This window comes from Sylvia atricapilla, chromosome 17 (assembly GCF_009819655.1).
Source record: "Sylvia atricapilla isolate bSylAtr1 chromosome 17, bSylAtr1.pri, whole genome shotgun sequence".
In the NCBI taxonomy this organism is placed as follows: domain Eukaryota; kingdom Metazoa; phylum Chordata; class Aves; order Passeriformes; family Sylviidae; genus Sylvia; species Sylvia atricapilla.
Window position 1 is genome coordinate 12,179,503 of NC_089156.1, and position 20,117 is coordinate 12,199,619.

Sequence of the window (20,117 nt, forward strand, 5' to 3'; positions counted from 1 at the left end):
GCAGCTGAAGGCAGCTCGTGGGCTGTGCCAAGCCCCAGCCCTCCCTCAGCCCACGCTCTCACAGCTCCAGGGAACGCTGCAGCTCTCTGGAGGGGAGGAGAAGAGCGAAGGTGACGGGAGGAACCAGTCCAATTCCTGCGCAAGCCCCGCGGTTTTCTCCCCTTGGCTGATGGAGATGAACCTCTCACACCCAGAACAGCTCCCTTCACCGTTCCCTCTCTGCATCATCACCCCGATGGCAAATTAAATGTCTTCTGCTGTGCTGACCTCAGTGGAGACAGGAGGAAGCCCTGTGGATCCTCTGGGATGGGGCTCTCGGGGCTGGACCCTGCGGCGACCGAGCTCTGACCCTGCCCCAGCCAGCCCCAGGCAGCAACAATACCCCAGAAAGTAAAAGAGCCAGAAAGAAACGCTGGCGTGTGGATGGGCTTTGCTAAAAATAGGGTCTGCTACAAAATAGGCAGAAAAATAGCTAAGCATACCCATTTTGCAAACAGAATCAGCAAATGTATTCACTTTGCAAATTCAGCAACCGTATGTTGCCTATTTTGTAGAATAGGCAAAATGCTTCCCTAAACTGAAAAATCCCCTTTCAAGGACACTGAATAAACTGGCTGGCAGAAATTCACCTATTTTGCATGACAGGCGACTTTACTGCAAGTCGTATTTTAGGAACTGTGCTCTTGCAGCCTAATTAAACCTTTTCCCCCAGCTCCTTGATATTCACACAGAGCAACTCACTCCAGGTTTAGCACAGTAACCAGCCATTTCCACCAGAGAGCAGTTCCCGGGCACTTCCCTCCTGCTTCCAACAGAACCACACGATGCTTTGCAGTCCCTTTCCTGAGGAAGGGAATACTGACCCACTTCCCACCATGCAGAAGTCTTCAGCTGCAGGAGGAGAGGTGCCCAGAGCAGCACCTGGCTGCTGTACCATATCTTGATGGAGTTGTAAGCCCCCTTGACCCCTGGAAGAAGTTTTATCGTGGACATGTCTAAATGAACATGTGTTTGGACACAAATGGGAGACACAACCATTCCTTGGGAATGCAAAGTCTGTGGCTTTTGGAATACTGGTAGAAAACGGGCAAAAAACAAAGTATGAGAAAGGAAAAGAGTTATTAAAAATAAATTAGAAAATAATGTGATATCTGCCCCAGAAATGTATGTATTGGAAGTTACTTTTAAAGGTACAGCCTTCAAACCACTTTCCAGGCTTGTTATTTTTTTTCAATAATTCCTCCCAGTTTTGGCACTTCTGTCCAAAACCAGCCCTAAAGGCACCACTGCCAATGCAAGACACTAACAAAGCCTCTTGAGCCTGCCCCAGGAGAGAGACAACGAGTCAGGAGACAGTATTTACATCTTCCTCGTGAAACGTGAAGCCCTGTGAGCTGAATCCATCCATCACTGAAAGACACTGCAAAATCCTTCCTGGTGGGATCCATTGGCTGTTCTGGCATTTCCTCTTCTGTGCTGGGCTTTGCCTTCCAGCTCCTGCCAGGAACGACTGCAACTGTCAGCCCCAAAATGTACAAATTCTGTGAAACCCGCTTGAACTTTCTCCTCTAGTAACTGCAGACTTTGCAACAAATGTCTTTGAAGCCTCATAACCAGCCCTGCCTTGCCCCTTGCCCAACCAAGACCTGTCTCCCCAAAGGTCACTGAAACTCTCCCGCAGGCGACGCTGCCTAGAAACAAACCGGCACGGAGCTTGAATTTTGTTTTTAAACCACAAATTCCTAGAACACGGCTCTGTGGTCAGCTGGAAGGAGGCAGAGCAGCCTTCAGACCATTCACAGGACGCAGAGTCAGCTCGTTTCACACCTCTCCTCGGGTTCAATTACGCACAAAACAGACATTTATGCCGTGAATAGGCTTTCTGAGATCAATGATGGGCTCCGCTGTGATTAAGCCAACCCCACACGTGTTTGCTCGGTGGGAGGCACTTACAGAGGGAGGTGCTGCCTGCAGCAGGCTGGGGACCTTCTCCTTCACATGTTATTTTCAGCAGGAGAGATTCCACACTAATACAACAGGCAAAGTACAGAGTACCAGCACCTCTCTCTGCTGGAAATCATCCTTTTCTTTCTCACATAATAAATTACGATGTTTTATACATAGAAAATAAGGTCTGAGGGAATCACTTACCCACTGTTTGCGCGCATGATTTCTCCTCTTAAAGTATAAAATTAACTTTTTCCGCATTGCCTGGTTTCTGCAAAGAGAGAAAAAAAAAAAGATGAGATCTGATTAACGAGGCGGATAAAATACACAGCCTGGCTTTCCCCACTCCCAGAAGAGCGTGCAGCACAGTTTCCACCTTAACTTGGAATTGCATCAACTTGAGAGCAGAAAATGCTCTTATCTCAGAGCATATCTCTTATCTCGAGCCGGCTTAGAGAAAGACCAATAAACGCTCTGAGACCAGGAACTTCACCCACATCTGTTGGTAAATCAGGCTGAAAGTTGAGAACTAAATTAATACAGTCCCACTGCAAACCTTCCCCATGTTCTCAGCACCACACGTGGGCAGACGCTCAGCTCTGCATCCATCAATGGGTCAGGCTGTTCCTTCATTATTTTCATGCTGCTCTGTAAAACTCCAGTGGGTGCCCAAGAGCTGGTGGGGGGCTCAGGCCAAGCCCTGCGTGGCAGGAGGTGGCAGCCCCCAAGCAGAGACCACCAAGGACTGGCCCGTGCCCAGGCCAGCAGTGATGGGAATGTCAGCACACACATGTTCACCCCTGGGCTCTGAGGCCCTGATAAGGAGGCAGGATCACAGCAGGACATGCAGCACTTATCTCCTGATCTCTTGCTTCCTTGGAGCCGTGCCCAACAAAGCTGCAAACAACCAGCCAGGAAGAGTTCAGCCACTTGCAGAATTAGGACCTCAAGGGGGAAACCAGCCACCGCAACCCCAACCACCCCGGCGTCTGCCCAGACACCCCCTCACTTTCTTCTTCTTTCTGCTTTCTAAAGGCAGCGTGAAATAACTGCTCAAAGAGAAGCAGCACGGGAGTAGAACAGAGCTGAAAAGGCTGCAGGAACTTCCAGAGCCTGCATAAGCCCCAGAGCTGAGCTCCTGTGGTTGTTCCTGTTGCTAGTACTCACAGTAATAAAATCTCTAGGTAAAAGGTAGAGACCAGGGGCAAAGGAGTTTCCTTAAGTCTTTTATCCCGATTAAAGGCAGAGCTGCAGTGTGTAATTACTGATCAGGAGCTTAGCAGTCTCATGTAGGCATGTTCTGTGGGATTTAGCTGAATGAAGAGACACCCTTGCTGCTTCCTCATTCCCCTCCTGTGTGGCTAGCAGGAAGGGAAAAACCACCCTCCTCCCCTTGTAAATCCCTCAGCATAATTAGCAGCTAACGGGATTGTTTGGGAAGGGGCAGAGGACCCAGCTCACTCAGAGAGGACTGGGGGCAGTCCTGGCTAAGTTTAGGAATGGAGAACATTGCAGAAAGCATCAATGCTTTTCCCTTTTTAAACTCTCTTCTTGCTACACCAGTGAACCACGCATGGGCACTCACAGGAAGGACAGCGATCCCACAGCAAGCACTGCCCTGGGAACCACAGCTCCCTCCAGCACTTGTTTGCCAGCCCCAGCTCCTCACATGCTCCTGCATCCCTTCACACCACTCACAGTGAGCTTTCCTCAGTGGGCAGCAAACCCTCCTGCAGGACCTCGTCAGACACATTTCCTTCCAAATCTTCAGCTCTTCGCGAGGGTCACTGTGCCCAACAAACACATTCCCGTTGTTTGGCTATTCCTAATTCCAGTGGAGGCTCTGACACAAGGAAACCTTTGGGGTAGTGCCAATGACCAGCACGTGTGGAATGGTCCCCAGCAAGGGGTCATGGACTGTCCCTTGGGGTCAGCCCAAGCTAAATCAATCCCTGCCCTCCCCATGTCAGCCTGGGTGACATCCAGGAGCAGCACGGGGCTTTGACACGCTGGTGCTGCTGGATCTGCGGCACAAGTTCTTAGAAAAACAGGAGAGCAAATGAAGGAAATCAGCTCTTACACAGCTGATGGGTTGCCTTGAGTTGTGCATCATGGCTGACCTTGAAACTGCAAATACAGGCAAAGGCTTAATGGCTCTGCAGCTGCAAAAATCAGGAATGCCTTGAAAGCCAGTGCGTGTTTACCACCACCAAGGCTGAAGTAATCAAAGAGTGAAAGGATTAAAACAACAACAAACCCCCTCTTCTCATGCCCTGAATGTTTTTGCCACTTTATCTTTGCGTTTCGTTTTGTTTTTGCATAAGGTCAACCTTTCAAAGGTTAATACAATCTTGGTAAATATAAATAGGCTTCACAGTTTATCTTGCTACATGTACTGCTGTTACTTAGGAACCGTTTTGCAGCGAGGTTAATTCAGGCCACGTGTCTCCCAGGCACACGCTGTGCTCCCTGGGCACATCACAGAGCCCAGCACAAGGGGAAGGTGAGGGCTGTCTGCTGGGAGCCCGGCACGGAAATAACCACTCTGGAGTGGCACATGGCAAAGGCTGCCCCTGCAAGGTGCCAGCCTTCCTCCCTTCTCCTCCTCCTCCTCCTCTGCCTGAGCGCTGAGGTTTTTCCTGGGCACAAGGAAAGCGTCAGGGATGGAGAACAGCACAGGGGTGAAGAAATCAGGCAGCTCCCAGGCGGCAGGGATGGGTGCTCCTTAGATAAGGCAACAGTGACTCTTGTGGGCAGTTGAAAGTATTGCTGGGCTGGCGTGTGGGAGACAAGTGAGCTCCCTGCCTTATCCTGGGCAGTGTCCCTAAGGACTGGGCAGACTGGGATGGACACAGAGCCCCCCAGCTTCTGGTGGGCTGGTGTTTGGAGGCTGCCAGATGGCACATCCCCATCCTTGTGGTCAACAATTCACCTGCTGGATGGAGCCCATCTCCATTCCTGACTTCCCTGTGTTGCAGAACTCATCCTCCTGCCCCCTGCCCTGGCTGGAGAGCCCCACACAGGAGCACAGTTCTCAGAGCCACTCTCCAAACTGCTGAGAGCAAAACCCATCTCCCACTCGGAGCAAAGCAAAACCAGCCCTGCGGGAGCAGCTGCTTCCACCTTCACTGCCTTGGCCCAAGGTTGCTTTTGTTTCACGCCTTTCACAATGGAGCCAGTCAAGGAGAGAAGCTGTAACTGTGACTTTTGAGTTACTTGGCGCAGGTCCACAGGAGTGACTCCGCCGTGATCCTTCCGGAGGCTGGGATGTTAAAAGGATGTGGGCACACACACGCGTGTCGGTGCTGCTGTGTACCCACGTGTGCACGCTGCCAAAACCCTGGGATAAGGCTCCCAAAGGACACAAAGAGCTGATGCACGGCAGCACACCTGGCCAAGCCTGTGGAGACCTTCAACCGGTGCAAGACGAGATGAAAGGAAGTTTGCTATTTGAGCAAAAACTAATCAGGGGTATTTAATTACACAGGAACGTCTTTCATCAGCCAGAGCAAACAAAGTAGGGACCAAACGGCAAAGAGAGATGGGAAGGAGGCAGAGAGCAGCTGGCAAAGCCATTGTACAGCAAGATGGATCACACAGGCAAGGGGAGGAAACCCAGGAAGCTCCTGGAAGCTCCAGCCAAACAAAGCACAGAGGGAGATGTGCAAAGCAGGAGACCTGAGCAGCACAGCAAGAACGCTCCGAGGTGAAACCAGCCGAGAGGCAATGGAGCCCAAAACAGCTCTGTCCTCCTGCCTGCTGTGCCTGCCCCTGTGCATGGCTGGTGCCAGGATCCCGAGCTGCAGCTCAGGGCAGTCACTGAGTCCCTGCAGTGAGGGCAGGGAGCAGCTCACCCTGTTCACAGGTCACTGCACTCATTCCCTGGCTTGCTCTGAAATGGCTGGAACACACAGCTCCAGCTGCTAACACACTGTAACCCACTAACCCCAAGGCAGGGCACGCTTCTGGTAAAGCCAGCTGTTCAGAGCAGTTCCTTGCAATATTTAGAAACACTTTCTGGGGAAGAAAAGCAAAGCAAATCTTTAGTTATTTACCCCAAAGCCCGTGAGCACTGGGACTGACTAAACCCCCAGCACCACCAGTGCCTCTGAGGGTGAAGTGGCAGAGGTTTATAACTCTGGATGTGCAGTCAGGCAGGCTGCTGGTGCCCAGAAACACCTCTGCCTTGCCCTGAAGCCCAAGCTGACAACATAGACCCAAATGTTGTAAAACACCCCTCCTCCAAAACCAGTACTGGCTTTTTACTGCAAGAGGAAGAAGCAGAAGGCAGCAGTGTGTGTCTCCATCACTTAGTAATTCATCACTAGGTAATCTGCTGCCTTAGTGCACGCCAATAGAGAATAAAAGAGATGAGAAACCTTGAATGGGATGAGCAGCGAGCTGCTAGGTGAATTTCTAATGAGGAAAATGTCTACAAGCACTAATAAAAAGACCTGAAAGAGAATGCATTAGTAATGACAGGGTTTGAAAGAACATTTGTGTTACATGTCAGGCTTCAACTATGAATTTAGAGGCAATCCAGTGCTACTAAATCCCCTAAACAGCAAGTAATGAAAAGATGACTTAAATTTCCCAACGTGACAAGTGATTTGGAAAGCCACAGTTTGAGATTTTCAGAAGACAGCTGTTCTGCTCTTTTGGAGGGGCACTTGGAAAACAAAAAGAGATTCAGAAGCCCTGAAACCTCTCTGAAAATCCTGACTTCATATTTTGATTCTGCAGAGGCAGATTTCCTGCCCTCTCCCCAAGAAGCTCTCAGCTGCAGACAGGAACCCAGATGTGCAAATATTATCAGTGCATCAGCTCTGCTGCTGCTGGATCTGGGCACATGAGAAAACCCAAATCACATCAAGCTCTCCATCTGTTTTAACTGTAAATTTAGAGAAGTTCTCCAACACCTCTCTAAGCATTTTGAGGGGACACAGCCTGGTTTCACCCCAACATTCCTGAACTTCAGTGTAAAGCAAGGAGAAGCTCCTGAAGGGGAGGCTTAAAGCAAACCCTGTAAACAGCACCTTGCATGCACTTACCCTGGGCCATTCACTTTGCTTTTTCAAGGCTCAGGGAAGCTCACATTCTGCTTTTCAAATGCAAGTCTCACAGAATATGATTGTGACTGCTTTGGGAAGGGGGGAGGAGGAGAGTCCTGCAGGGCTGTTTTTTCATGGCTGACCGAGCAGGAATCTCCCGCCGTAGAGACGAAGGCCCCCTTGGAGAATATCTCTTCAGACAGACAGCAGGTAATTGATCCTGCTCATGTGAACAACATCTTGTCATTTTTCAAACACTTGGAGGAAAGAAGGTTAATATCTTTGGAGCTGGAGCCTGGGGAATACGCAGAGGCACTACAGTGGCAGGGTGGGAAGGGCAGCTCTCATCCTTGTACAACCAGCTGGCAAAGCACTGAAATGGAGACCTTGACCAGAGGCACTGGGGCTTCACTGGGGCACCAGCATATTCTGCACTTGTTGTGTTTCATCAAAATGTAGAAAAAGGGGTCTTTTGTAGCCTCTTCAACTGATGCAGAATCGCTTGAGTGGTTTCCAGCTGTGCTGAGATGCATCTTAAAGAAACTTTTCAGTCTGTTGCAAAGCCAAAAAAATTCTTGTCTTGAAAAACAGCAAGGGCCAAGCCAGCCACAGGGGCAAAGCTCACCCCATCCCTGTGAAATGAGGGCACTAAATGCCATCTTGCCCTCCTCTTTCTCCATGAGCAGAAGTGGCAGAGCCCTTCTCTCCAGCAACGCAGATTATTTCAAACAGAAAGGACACGGTCCCATCAAAGGTAGGTCAAATCTTTGGAACAAACCACTCAAGGGTGCCTTGGCTCCCGCAGCAGATGTAGCATACAAAATTAACCACGTTTGCTGGAAGCCTGCACTCACAGGTGAACCAAAGGGACCGCACAGACGAGGAACGGAGCACAGCCAGGCAGCTAAACAGGACTTAAAAGCTTTTGAAGCTGCAAACACTGGAATGAACTGGGGCATGAAATTAATTTTAACTGTACTGAATAGGAGACAGGCCATAAAACTCCGTGAATATAAGAGACCGGTAACATTTTAGTAAGAGCAGAAATTCTCCCGGTAACTCCCCAGTCAGCTCTATTAGCATACGTGACTCATCCCAGCTGAAAAGCAAAGCAAACAAGAAGGGAGAATTAAATGAGTGTTGCAAGGCAGAGAGTATAGCTGTGGAGAAATCGAGGAATCCTGGCTCTCTGATATTCAAATGCCTTCCCACTGACACTTGCAAACATTCAGCTGAGAATAAAAAAATTCACACTAAGAAGTGTTTAAAAACAACAACAACAAAGGCAGTGAAAAGTATTTGTGACAGTAACAGCCTGGCCATCTTGTACCCACGAGGCTCCAGCTTTACATGGGGGCAATTTCCATTTGGCACCACACAGCCAGGATGCCGTGAGGATTTGTGGACAGAATCACAACCCAGATGATTTTTCCAGTAATCTGCCAAAAGGCTTTTTTTCCTCATGGCTAAATCTGCATAGGGTGAAGCTGTTCTGGAGAATCTGCATTCAATTACACCTTGGCAAAACATAACCTGTGGTGTCCTGGCAGCTGTCCTGATGCTCTAATGCAGCTGGCTGGTGTCTCCCAGCACCCAAAGGATTTACTCCATCTTCTATGAAAACAGCCACCTCCAGGCTATGGAGCAGAAGCTGCTCTTCTGGAGCAGAAAGGCACAAACATATTAAGAACAAAGAAAAGACAAAAAATATCTTCAAATTCAGCTTGTGGAAAAGTTGCACATCAGATGTGAACATCCAAGTGTAACTCAGTCAAAACAGAGAAGTCTAATATCTTCTGCTCTTGGTCAAAGGACCCTAAATCATTTGCTTGGAAGAATCTCCAAAATCTTCATTTCCTATCTGCCTCCCGAGCATCGAAATGTCCTTTAACGTGCAGCATGGATGGAGAGATGGGAAAAAAGACACACCAATTTCTCTGTGTGCCCACTGACAAGTAGCAAAGTGCAGACCAGACCCAAGGACCCCCAAGACAGACCCATGGCCATCAACAGCCAACATCTGGAGGCCAGATTGCTCAGGGGCCTTTCACTGACCTGGATCTGTAACTGTGCTCGGCTGGCATCAATAACCAGCTGAAGGCAGCTAATTGCCAGGTTTCTGGAAGGAGGAGACGGAGGCTTTTCATTAAAATGTGTGGTTTCCTTCCCGTATTTTTGCAGCATTAATCACAGTGAACATTAACCCCAAGCCTGCCTGTTCCAACCTCTCCTTGGTCTGTCACTGCCACTGCTACAGCCACATGGGGACTGTCACTGTCTGGGGTGGGGATAACCCTGCAGATGCCCACAGAGCAGGGATGGAGGGGAGCACCTGCTTTGATGGGGCTTCACCTCGTACCAACAGTTTCACTCCTGACTCACACAGTCAGCTCTCTCTTGTTTGCACTCGTCTTTCAGGCAGCAACCCAGGACAGGAAATAGCTTAAATCACAGGAAAATGTGATCACAGACCCACAAATATTGGCAGGGGAATGCAGAGTGGGTGAAGTATCTGAATCTACTTTTAACTCGTTCTTTCTAGGACAATGCAAGCCGTTGGCTTGGAATTGCCACCTCCAGCAGCTGCACTGGGATGGCTGTGGGGCCCCTCAAGGCAGGAGGGTCCCTGAGAGCTGGTGACTTCCACCCCTCAGTCAGAGCCAGGGGTGAACACAACCAGCAATGCAGAGAGCACATCTTTGGGCCACACAAGGCGATTTATCAATCATCAGCCCCCCAAAACTGGCAGGGACCCCCTGAACTGACAGGGACCCCCTGAGCCCTGGGGAGAGGCACATGCTGGCTTTGAGTGTTTTGCAGGGAGTGCATTGCTGGGATGACACAGGAAGCTCTGGGTGGAGCAGGAATGGAGCAGGGCCTGGCAGGGAGCAGTGGGGTCACGTCACCAAACCCTCCTCCCTGCAGCCCTTGGGGACACAGAGCCCCTAAACATTGCCACCTCCTACCACGCTCCCCTCGAGCAAAGGTACGGGAACTCTTCCCTTATAAACCCCCCGGGATCAATTAACACAGCACTGAAAAGCAAGAGATTATTAACTTTTGTTAATAGATTATTAAAGATGATTATCACCAGCTGACCGAGCTGGTACCAAAATAGACACGCTGCAGGCAGCTCAGAGCAATCATGAGTTCATTCAAGGCAGATAAAAAAGTTTCAGATCTGGTTTGACTATTTAAATTTCCAACAATAATCACAATTATCGCTATTCTCATTATCTGTTATAGTTCTTCTATGTTCAGGAAGTCACTGTGGTTATTAAACACATGCTGATGATTAAATCATGTATTGAGGTGATAAGTCAAATTAGATGATTGCTAAGTCTCAGTAAGTATCTTTGAAATAACCAGTTGTTATTAGACATTCAAGAGGTCCTTCATGAAAATCTAATTGTAATTGCAACTTTTCATTTTACCTCATCTTTCTCGCATGCAAACACACACACACACACACACAGAGAGGCAGCTGATTTCATATTTCAGTACGGGTGAAACACAGAAGAAAGCACTTAAGGTAAGTGTTGTCTGGGAAAAAACATCAAGGACCCACATCCACCCCAGCCTGAGAAAATCAAACAGCACCTTCAGCATCCACCTCAAGCCGCAGCTCCTGGAGCTGGTTTCTGCTTCAGGCACCCAGAGCAGCTCTCATAGGATGCTCACAATTCCTCAGCAGCTTTAATCGAGGTCTGGGAGCGAGCTGACACCCCTCCTTGCTCCAGTCTACTGCCCAACCTGACATTTAGAACAGCTTTATTGCCGCATACTTACATTTTAATGTTTTCATGGTACTGCCTGGTGTCTGAAGGCTGGTTGTATAACGGCTGAAACAAATCAGAGAAAACGAAGGCATAAATGGCACTGGTGTGACATTTAGGAACTCAAAAAAACCCCTCTCCCTGAGCAGTAATGCTGGGCACAGGCAGCCACCCAGCCCTGGACCGTACCGGGGGAAGAGCCCGGTGCCGGCGGCGCCGCTCCGGTGCCGGCACATCCCGGCACAGCCCGTGGGAGGGTGTGCAGAGCCCCGGAGCCGGCTCACGGAGAGCCATCCGTGCCGTCGGCCGTAGATAAACACGGCGAGGACGTGGCTGTTATTCACCGATTTAAAAAAAAAATAATAAAAAAAAAAAACCCCCAACGCACTGCGCCTCGGAACATATGACACGGGGGAGGAGAGGGGAAAGCGGGGCTCGGGGAGCGGGGAGAGACAGTCTGTGAGCTGAGGGTTGTTATGTCTACGCGGTAAAAGCTTTGCCTGAGCCCTGCCAGGGAGACAGGAGCAGGCAACTGCAGGCAGGACAAGTGTTTGTCCCCGGGGTTTTCAGCATTGCCAGGTCCCCAGGCATGGCACCGCAGTGCCCCAGTACCTCTGAGTACAGCGATGCTCATCTGTCCCTAAGGAGGGGACACTGGGCTCCGGCAGACAAATGGGTTTTTTCCCCAGGGTTGCTCTGAGCACAGCTTCCTCAGTGGGGGATTATGGCAGGGATCTCAGTGGGGAGTCAGGAGAGTTGGATCCATCCCTGATACAACCCCGCTATCTCTGCCTTCCCAGGGATTTACCCTTGGGAGCCTGGAGGGTCCAACCTCTGGAAGGGAGAGATGCTACAGAGACCAGGCTCAATCCTACCCACTGTAATTAACAGCTCAGCACACAGCCACGGGCTGCCACCAGTTGTGTCCACGTCAGCAGGCTGACAGGGTGCTCAGGATTAGGCCCTTCAACACTTCTGTTCATTGTTTTAAGCTTCTGTGAACACTGTCTGAGACTGAGATATCCAAAAGCTTGCCATAGCCCAGCCATCACCTGAAGAGCACAGCTCAGATCTGACCACAAAAACATCACCAAGTACTCAAGCAGTTCATCCACAAACCTTCCCCAAACCAGCTGTGAACATCTGTGACCAACACAGACAGAGGGACATGTCATGGCCTGGTTGAAGGCAGCATCCTGACCATGGACACACACAGCAGCTCACCCTCATCCTGTGGTCAACAGGGCTGAGGCTGTTGGGTATACCCAATTTCATCTCAGATTAAACACAAGAGACGAGCAAAACATCTGCCAAGCATCTGCTGAACCAGGTGAGCAGCACTGGAGGCGACAGGACCTGTAAACAAAGATGGGTCCTTTTCCCCTCCGGTATGAAGAAGGTGTTACTCCCACATCCTCCGTGGTATCTCCCTATCACCATCACAGGTGCTTGGCACAGAAGCTTGTTTTTCCACACAGCCTGTTTCTACTTCTCTGTGAAACACAGATTCTGCTTCACCACTCTGCTGCCCCACAGGACAGCCACATCAATGCACACAGAACAGAGACTGTGTAGCTCTCCCTGCTCCATCACCGCAGCACCAGCAGGTCATCAGCTGCTCTTTGTGGCTGCCCTTGGACGTGTCCCTCTTCTCTGTGAAAGCACACGTAATCCCCAGGTGGAGGGGGCACGCAGAGGCACGTAATCCCCAGGCAGACAGGCACAGGGAGATGAACCACAGTGTTCCAGGAGGGATGCAGGACTCTCAGCAGTGTCCAGGTGTCTGTTACCTGGTGAGGGGCTCGGTCTGCCAGGAGACAGCTGTGCTGGTCACCCTGTGCTGGCAGAGCCAGGGCAGAGGAGAAGGAGTAGGTCCTCATGGTAAAGATATTCTCAGTGGTATCCCTTCCTCAGGGCTGTTTCTATCATGGATCCTCTCAGACCTGCTGGGCTGACTCCAGGATCAGAGCTGGCTGTGCACTTCACGCTTGGAAAGCTCAGAGGAACACAGACATCCGTCTCATCACGTAGTTTGAGAGAGGCAGGTCTGCACCACAGAGCTGCAGCTCCAGAGCATCACATCCTCAGTCACCCTGGAAAGCTGGAGCAACCACTGGGAGGCCGTGACCAGTGACTGTCTTTTAGAAGAGGACCGCAAGAACTGGAAATTCTGAGAAATAAGTGTCTTTCTTCACTCCTTGCTCATAAATATCAAAGCAAAGAAACTTGCACGTCGCAGGTCACAGAGACCTTCCTCTGGGAGAAGCAGTGGAATTAACGTTTTGTTTTGGACCTGGGTTAGAAAATGCTCACGTGCACATGGACATCACAGATGCCCTGACCAAAAGCTAATGGTTCCTCTTCACTACAACCTATAAATGATATGAACACTTAGAGTCTTAGCCAGCAAACCTAAGTGTTAGCAGGCAAATGCTGGAACACATCACTTTAAAAGAAATGCCCAAACACTCAGAAACATGAAATTCTGGGACCCAAATCCAAGATCCATATGACACCAGCACGTCAAAGAGATTTCTATCTGCACAAGAGCTTCAGCACCGTAACTTGACCCATGCAGTGGAGGAAGCCCAGGAGACAAGTTCTACCTACCCACAGAGAACTTACAGTCTAAATACTTAAAGAAACTTTATTCTCAGCAGGGCAGGGACTGAGAAACAGCCTCTTCCCTCAGAGCCATCCACAACTCCTAATTCCACCTTTCCCAGCAAGTAAGCAGAAGTAAAGCTCACAAGTTAGATAAGGTAAGGTGATGTTCAAAACACACCCAGTGTTTCTCCAGGATCAGGAACACGTAATGCATTTCTATGGAGGATGACATTTTAGAAAAAACATTATTGCAACGCAAAGCTATTACTGGAAAAGCCCTGGATTTACTGAAAGCTCTTTAGAAATAAAACAGAATGAAAGGTCTCAATTGCTTTCTGGACACTGCAGGGTTCAGATTATGCATCTCAAAAACACTTCTCCCTGGGGAAAACACGTGGACATTTTTTTAAATGGTACCACTACACTGCAGGGATGAAATGAGCAGAGCCCTGGTTTACTGAATCACAACCTCCTCCTGACCCAGAGAGGAGCACCAGCTTTCCAGGACCCAAACTGCATTCCTGCTTCCCCAAAACCCTCCTGCTCCAACCTGCCAGCAGCACCCAGTACTGGTGCCATGCCTGACCAATTCCCACCACAATCTCTGGCACGCTGCCCATTACCACACCAGTGTACATCCAGCACCACCACTCTCCAAAGGCACCTCTCAACAGCCAGGACAGGACATCCCAGCAGAGCCAACAGCAACACACAACCCCTGGTGACAGCCACACCTCTCCCTGCACAGACTGGACTGGCACCAGGATGCTCAACCTCCCTCTAGGAGACCCGTGGGCTGTGGCAGCTCCAAGGCTGGAGTATGTGGTGTGTGACATGGTGGAGCAGGCACGAGCACCAGGGCAGAGCGTGCTCTTCTTCCTGGAGCTGCTTCCTTTCCAGCTCAGAAGAAGCTGTGACTATTCATCTTGTCTCTCCTGGGCACTGCTGTGCCTCTGCCATGGCAGATGGATCAGACAGTCTGCAGGAAGCACACAGAGCCCAGCTGCGTTTTCTCAGTGAGGTTTCCCCCTTTTCCCCTGCCCTCTGATGAGTAACGCACAGAGACAGGGAAAGGTCTGTTACAGCCTCCACCACGCAGTGTCAACACCCAGGGAGAAAATATCAGCAAACTGAAAATAGGAAAAACAGAGGGGGAAAAAACAACCAAAAACAAACCCAAACAAGGGAGGAGGAAGGAAAGAAAATGCAACATCTTTCGGAGGAGGAAGCACCGACCCTGGGCACTGCCAATCTTGAGAGCAGAAAGAGCAAAGGGTTTGACCCCGGTGACTCAGAGGAATAATACTGAGTGTTACCTCCCCAACAAGGAAGTGGGCTTTGTCACGTGTGACCTCTCCCTTATGCACAGGGGAAGACAGCAATTAGTGCCACCCCCACAAGGCGAGTGCAAATTACAGCTGTGGAAGCCTGTGAGCTGCCTGCTCCCATCTCATACAGACGGCTCCCTCCACTGCATCCCACGGCTGCTGCAAAGCAGATCCTCGGGCAGACTGGGTCTGATCCTTCCAGCAGCATCGCTGCCAATGCTCCTTTTCCAGGCACCCTTCTCCAGGACTCAGCCCCCAGGGGGCTGTTTCCAGCTGCCCCTCCAGCAGTCAGCCCTTTGACCTACGGATGGATTTTTCCAGATGAGGGAGCAGCTCAAAATCGACAATTTGTTCTAAGTTGTTTCCTCAGCTTCCCTGTGCGTTGAGAGAGACTGAAATAGGAAGTGTGTGAGTCCTGATACCTGCAGGTTGTGGCAGCTGCAGTCGGGCTGTGCTCACAGGGCACCCTTCAGCATCCTCCTCTATTTCCAGAGGGTGGGACAGAGGGGAGCCCAAGCAGCCCCACACTGGGGCTGTGTGTGCCACCAGCTGCCAAAGCCAGCAGCATCCCAAGTGCAGCAGACAGTGTCAGAGCCCCTTCCACCCTCCAGCTCCACTGCAGAGCGTGAGGAGGGAGCCAAAGGGTTAAGGCTCTCCGAGGAGGGCTCTGTGTATGTGTCTGCCTGCGTTTCAGTACTCATCTCAGTCACTCTGCTTCCTGCTCTGGTGCAGTGCCAGCGAGAGGTCCGGGCCAGCAGCACACTTCCTTCTGACACACACAGACAGGCACAGGGTGCTGTGATGGCTCACCACCCAGGAACCTCTCCAAACCTGCCTCCCGCTCCCCGCAGCCAGAGGTAACACTCACCAGCTCCACTTGGGGACCCAGCCCTTCCAGGATCCTGTGGGCAGCCTCCGCCTTCTTCTGCAGGGAGGAAAAGGGAGAGGAAGAAAAAAAAATAAAAAAAAAAAAGTTATTTGTGCCATCGGTTACAAGTCGCAGCTCTCCGCTCCAGCTCTCCCCTCTGCTAAAACCACTTCTCAAACCTCCACAGAGCCGTCACAAATCCCATCCCTGCCCTGAGAGTGGGTGGAAAGGTTCAGCTCAGCCTCTGGAGACCTGCAGGAAAAACCCGTGGGCGAAGAGCTCCGGCACTGGCGTTAGCATGACTTTAAAGCATCCGAGCTGTGCTGGCCAGTGACCCAGAGCCCTGACCCCTGTGGGATTGTGCCTGGTACCTCTGTGCGGCTGCCCTGCGAGGAGGAGGAGGAGGAGGAGGAGGAGGAGGAGGAGGGCGGGCAAAGCGGCACGCACGCAGAGATGCCCTTTCTAGGATTCATCGCTTGACGAGCATGTGATCATTAGAGTTGAGCTGCCCTTGGCTCCTCGGCGTGCTCTGGCTTCTCTCCCCTCCCTGCTGCAGAGGAGCCCTTCCTCATCCCCTCCTGCCCCCGGCCAGGCGACCTAGTGCTTCTTAAAAGCAAAAAAAAAAACCCACCCAGGAACACGTGTCAGGGGCTGTGCGGTGCTTTACTAATTAAACAGGCCTGAAAAAAAAAAAAGACATGGGTTGGCTGTAGCAGGAGTCTAAATAAAAGATGACATTTTCAGTAAACAGCACTTCCTCGCGAAGCCAGGCTGTTCAGGGGGGTTACTGACAGTGCAATAAATCCAGATCACTGCGTGCTGCCGGCACCACGGGCTGAGCTGCTAAAGCCAAATACCTGACAGTGATGGGGATGAAGAGATGGATTTCCAGAGGTTCAGATAAAATAGGTAGTTTCAGCTATTTTGGGATAAGGGAGAGGAGAAAATCCCCGGCTGCCTAAAACAGGGAGCTGAGGGAGAAGAGGTGGGCTGGGCTCTGGGCTCCTGGCAGAAGCAGAGGGGCTTGGCAAACCCTGGGGAAAGATCCCCTAGGGCAGGGAAGGGATTTCAGCTCCAGGGCTCCGGCTCCAGCAGCTCTCCAGCACCAAGCACCTCTCACACTGTCTCAGGGGAGGATGAGTTTCCCAAGGATTGTCTTGCCAAAGGCTGGCACACAGCCCTGCTGCTTGCCCCCACACGCACCCTTGTGAAGGGTTTCCAAAAGTTCCATCTAACCCTCACTGCTGGCTGGTCCTCAGAAGCACTGATGCAGCTGTAGGTGTGCAGATTCCTTCTGGAGCCCTGTGCACCCACACGGAGTCTGATCTGCACAAGAGCACTTTGAAAGAAAGCACTTTGAAAACTCTTTCAAAGTTTTCTGTACAATGAAAAGCCACTGGAGGAGTCACCCTGCCCGTGGTCAAATGGCCCTGGCCAAAATCAGCCCAGTCCCAGTGCAAAGCCTGCAGCAGGGGCCTCACCACAGCATCACCAGGAGAGGCTTCCAGCTCCTGTATTTACTGTACACTCAGGAGGACACAAAGCTTTTGTGCAATTTAAAAGTGACTTCAAGGATGCTCAGAGAGAGGAGGAGGCTGCCCTGGCACCACCCCACACCGGGCAGGCAGCAACCCTGCTGTCAGTGTACACCCCACAGCAGACCTTGGGGCTCACAGGTGTCACTGTCACTGCCCCCCTGACTGTTAATGGGAACGAGCCAAGTCTGCCCAGGGACCTGCCCCTTGGAAAAATTCATCACACAACAGAGAACTCTGAGCCACAGCTCAATATTTTTGTCTTCACCAGTGATAAAATCTGCTGACCTTGGAGAACACGGGCACTGTGGCATTATAAAGTCTTACAGAATTAAAACCAAGCGGTAAGACTTTCAGGAGAGGAAGGATCATTAAACCTGCTAAAAACACTCCACATCAGCAGCCAAGAGGATGATTTGGCCAATGCCCTCCTGCCTGCCATTTGTTGCTGGTGAGCAGGAGGCATCAGCTTCCCCAAATTTTTTTGATGCATACCTGGGACAAAAAGCAGCAAATTAATTAATTGCATTCTGCATAATTACGGGTAGAAGATTGTAGCCTCACTCAAGGCAGACAGTCCCACCACGGGCCTGCTCTCCTGGGCACCAGCCCTGGCTGCAGGGATGGCACAGCAAGGGACTGGTGATGCTGCAGACCCGTGTGTACAATGAGATTAACTCTGAGAAGAAGCTGAGTATGTTCAGCTTGCTGCATTTGCCATGTTTAGACAACTTAATGAGACAAGCCAGAGGCAAACCACCACAGGCAGAACATGTGGCGAATCAAGAAGAATGACATAATTTGTCTTGCATTAACCAACTGCAATACACACGTCTCCAGAAGGAAAGATCAGGAGGAGAAGCTATTCCGAGCTCCTCGTGTCTTTGTACGTACACAAAGAAATGCCTCTATCTTGAAAGCTGCCCAATTAACACTTGACACCCACTGTAATTGCTGATGCTCCTCGCTGCCTTTATCAGATCATAGCAGAACCATAATGAGCTGTCTGAAGGGCCTGGCACACCGAGGTGAGAGCTGGTGGCGGGAGAACATAAAACACCCAGCAGAAGGTTCCCACCACGCTGGGGCTCATCTCTAAGGACAGACAGACACAGGGAGGTGTGTCCCTGCCTAGGGACTCAGCCAGAAGCCCGACTGGAGAATTTATGCAAACCTCAAACTGCTCAGGTAACAAAGGCAGCCCCCCTAGGAATTCCTGCAGCAGCGGGGCCTTTGCTAAAGACCATCAGCAGTCCTGGTAAATCCTTTCCCTTCCAAAGGCACGGCCACCAGTGCTGATTTTGTTAGGAGTATGTTTAGTGATGGACCCTGCAGAAGGAAACCAGAGGGTGCATCCAACATCAGCTGAATGACCCCACCTGTGCCTGCATTCCTGTTGTTCAACAGAAGGAAATGCATCAAGAAGCAAACCCAAGCCTTTACCTCTACTGAGACACATGAAGATCCCCATCACTTGTGCAGTCCTTCTGCAGCTCCCCAGCAAGCAGGTAAAGACCCCTTTTCTCGATCTGGTAGAGAATCCTGAAATACTGCTCCAGCAGTGGAGCAGTGGTGCTCATGAAGAGACCTCCAAGTGCATTTCTGGAGGGATCAATGCCTCAATAAATGTGTCTGAACCAAAACCACGGTCACTGTGGGGCCCATGGATTCAGAAGGGAACCCATTGTTGTATCAGGCAGCAGCACTGGCCCCTACAGGACCTGTCTCCCCCTGGGCAGGGGCACAGGCAGGCAAATCGTGCTCTTACCCCTGCTCATGCTCCTGCAACGGGCCTGGGGCTAAAGACATCCTTGCCAACAGCAAAAACCTCCCTGCAGACTACAGAAATCTTCATTCTCGCCTGAAGAGCATTTGGCTTCCAAAGCAAACTCCAGCCCTTTGCTTCTCCTTTGAAGAAAGTTAAAAATAGGCTTGGGAGGGGAAAGGAGGCAGCAGAGCAGCTTTCCGGCCATGTGAGCTCCCGTGGGGACGACGGGCCAAGCCCACGAGGCAGCAGAGCAACCCAACCCAGAGGAGGGAGAGCCTGGGATTTTGCGTGGGCTCTTCTTAAAGCGAAGTTTAAAAATGGAAGAGAAGGAAACACAGGAGCTATTTTGAGAAAGCGGATCTGAAATTAGGAGGCGGCACTTTCTTGGCCCGGCTCCAGCCACGGTTCCATGCAGCACAAAGCTGCTGCAGCTGAACTGTGCTCCCGGGGTTATTTATAGCATCCCGTAGGCAGCGGTGCTGGGGAATGGGAGGGTTTTTGTTTGGGACCAGGCATGTCCTGCACACAGATAGGCAAAGCCCTTCCAGAGAAAGGAGACTGCGCACAGGACGGTGCTGCAAAAAGTTCCTGTCCTGGCACCACGTCCCCAGGACAGGCAGGGCTGTGGGAGCAGCACGGCAAAGAGGCAGGCTGGAGTGGGATTTGGTTTAAAACAAAGTTCAGGAGAAGTGTGGCTGAAGTCAGCAGAAATCATGGAAACCCTGAGGCGAGACACCTCTCTGCATGCAGCAGGAAGCAAACAGCCAAAAAATGTGCTGGGACCAAACCACAACCTGGCAATGCCCGTTCCATAGGGAAAGATTTTCACTCCTACAGCCACAAGTACTGTTTTTTTCTCTCCTTTAAACCTCAGCGTGCTCTCTCTGAGAGCCAAACCACCCCAGCAATTTGCTGCCCTCCACACAAAGCAGGTGGGATGAGCCCCAGTGTTGTAGAAGGGAAAGCAACATTCCTCCCTCTCCAGCTCCTGCAGGCACGGCCACCACAGTGCTCTCAGCACACCAAAAATGAGTGCCATCCCCTGGGCTCTCCTTGAACCCAAACACCCTGAGCACCAGAGAACCTTGATCAGCCCCAATGGCATGAGCCCCTCTCACCTGGCCCAGGGGCTGATGCTCTCCATGGATGCCCATGGGATGCAGCTTCCCCACATCCCTGTGTTGAGCTGGAGCCATCTCCCCACCACACCAGCAGCGACACAGAGCTGTCCCCAAGG

At 51.0% G+C, this 20,117-nt stretch overlaps 1 protein-coding gene across 1 annotated transcript in view; it reads right to left on the bottom strand.

Moving 5' to 3' along the window:
* The window catches only part of NCOR2 (nuclear receptor corepressor 2), a 176,172-nt gene that overhangs the window by 102,050 nt on the left and 54,005 nt on the right, over positions 1–20,117 (bottom strand). Inside the window, exons 6-8 of the mRNA XM_066331748.1 lie at positions 15,578–15,634; positions 10,788–10,840; positions 2,152–2,218 (exon numbers count right to left, since the gene is read on the bottom strand). Of these exons, the coding sequence (XP_066187845.1) occupies positions 2,152–2,218; positions 10,788–10,840; positions 15,578–15,634 (177 nt within the window). The remainder of the gene's footprint in view (positions 1–2,151; positions 2,219–10,787; positions 10,841–15,577; positions 15,635–20,117) is intronic.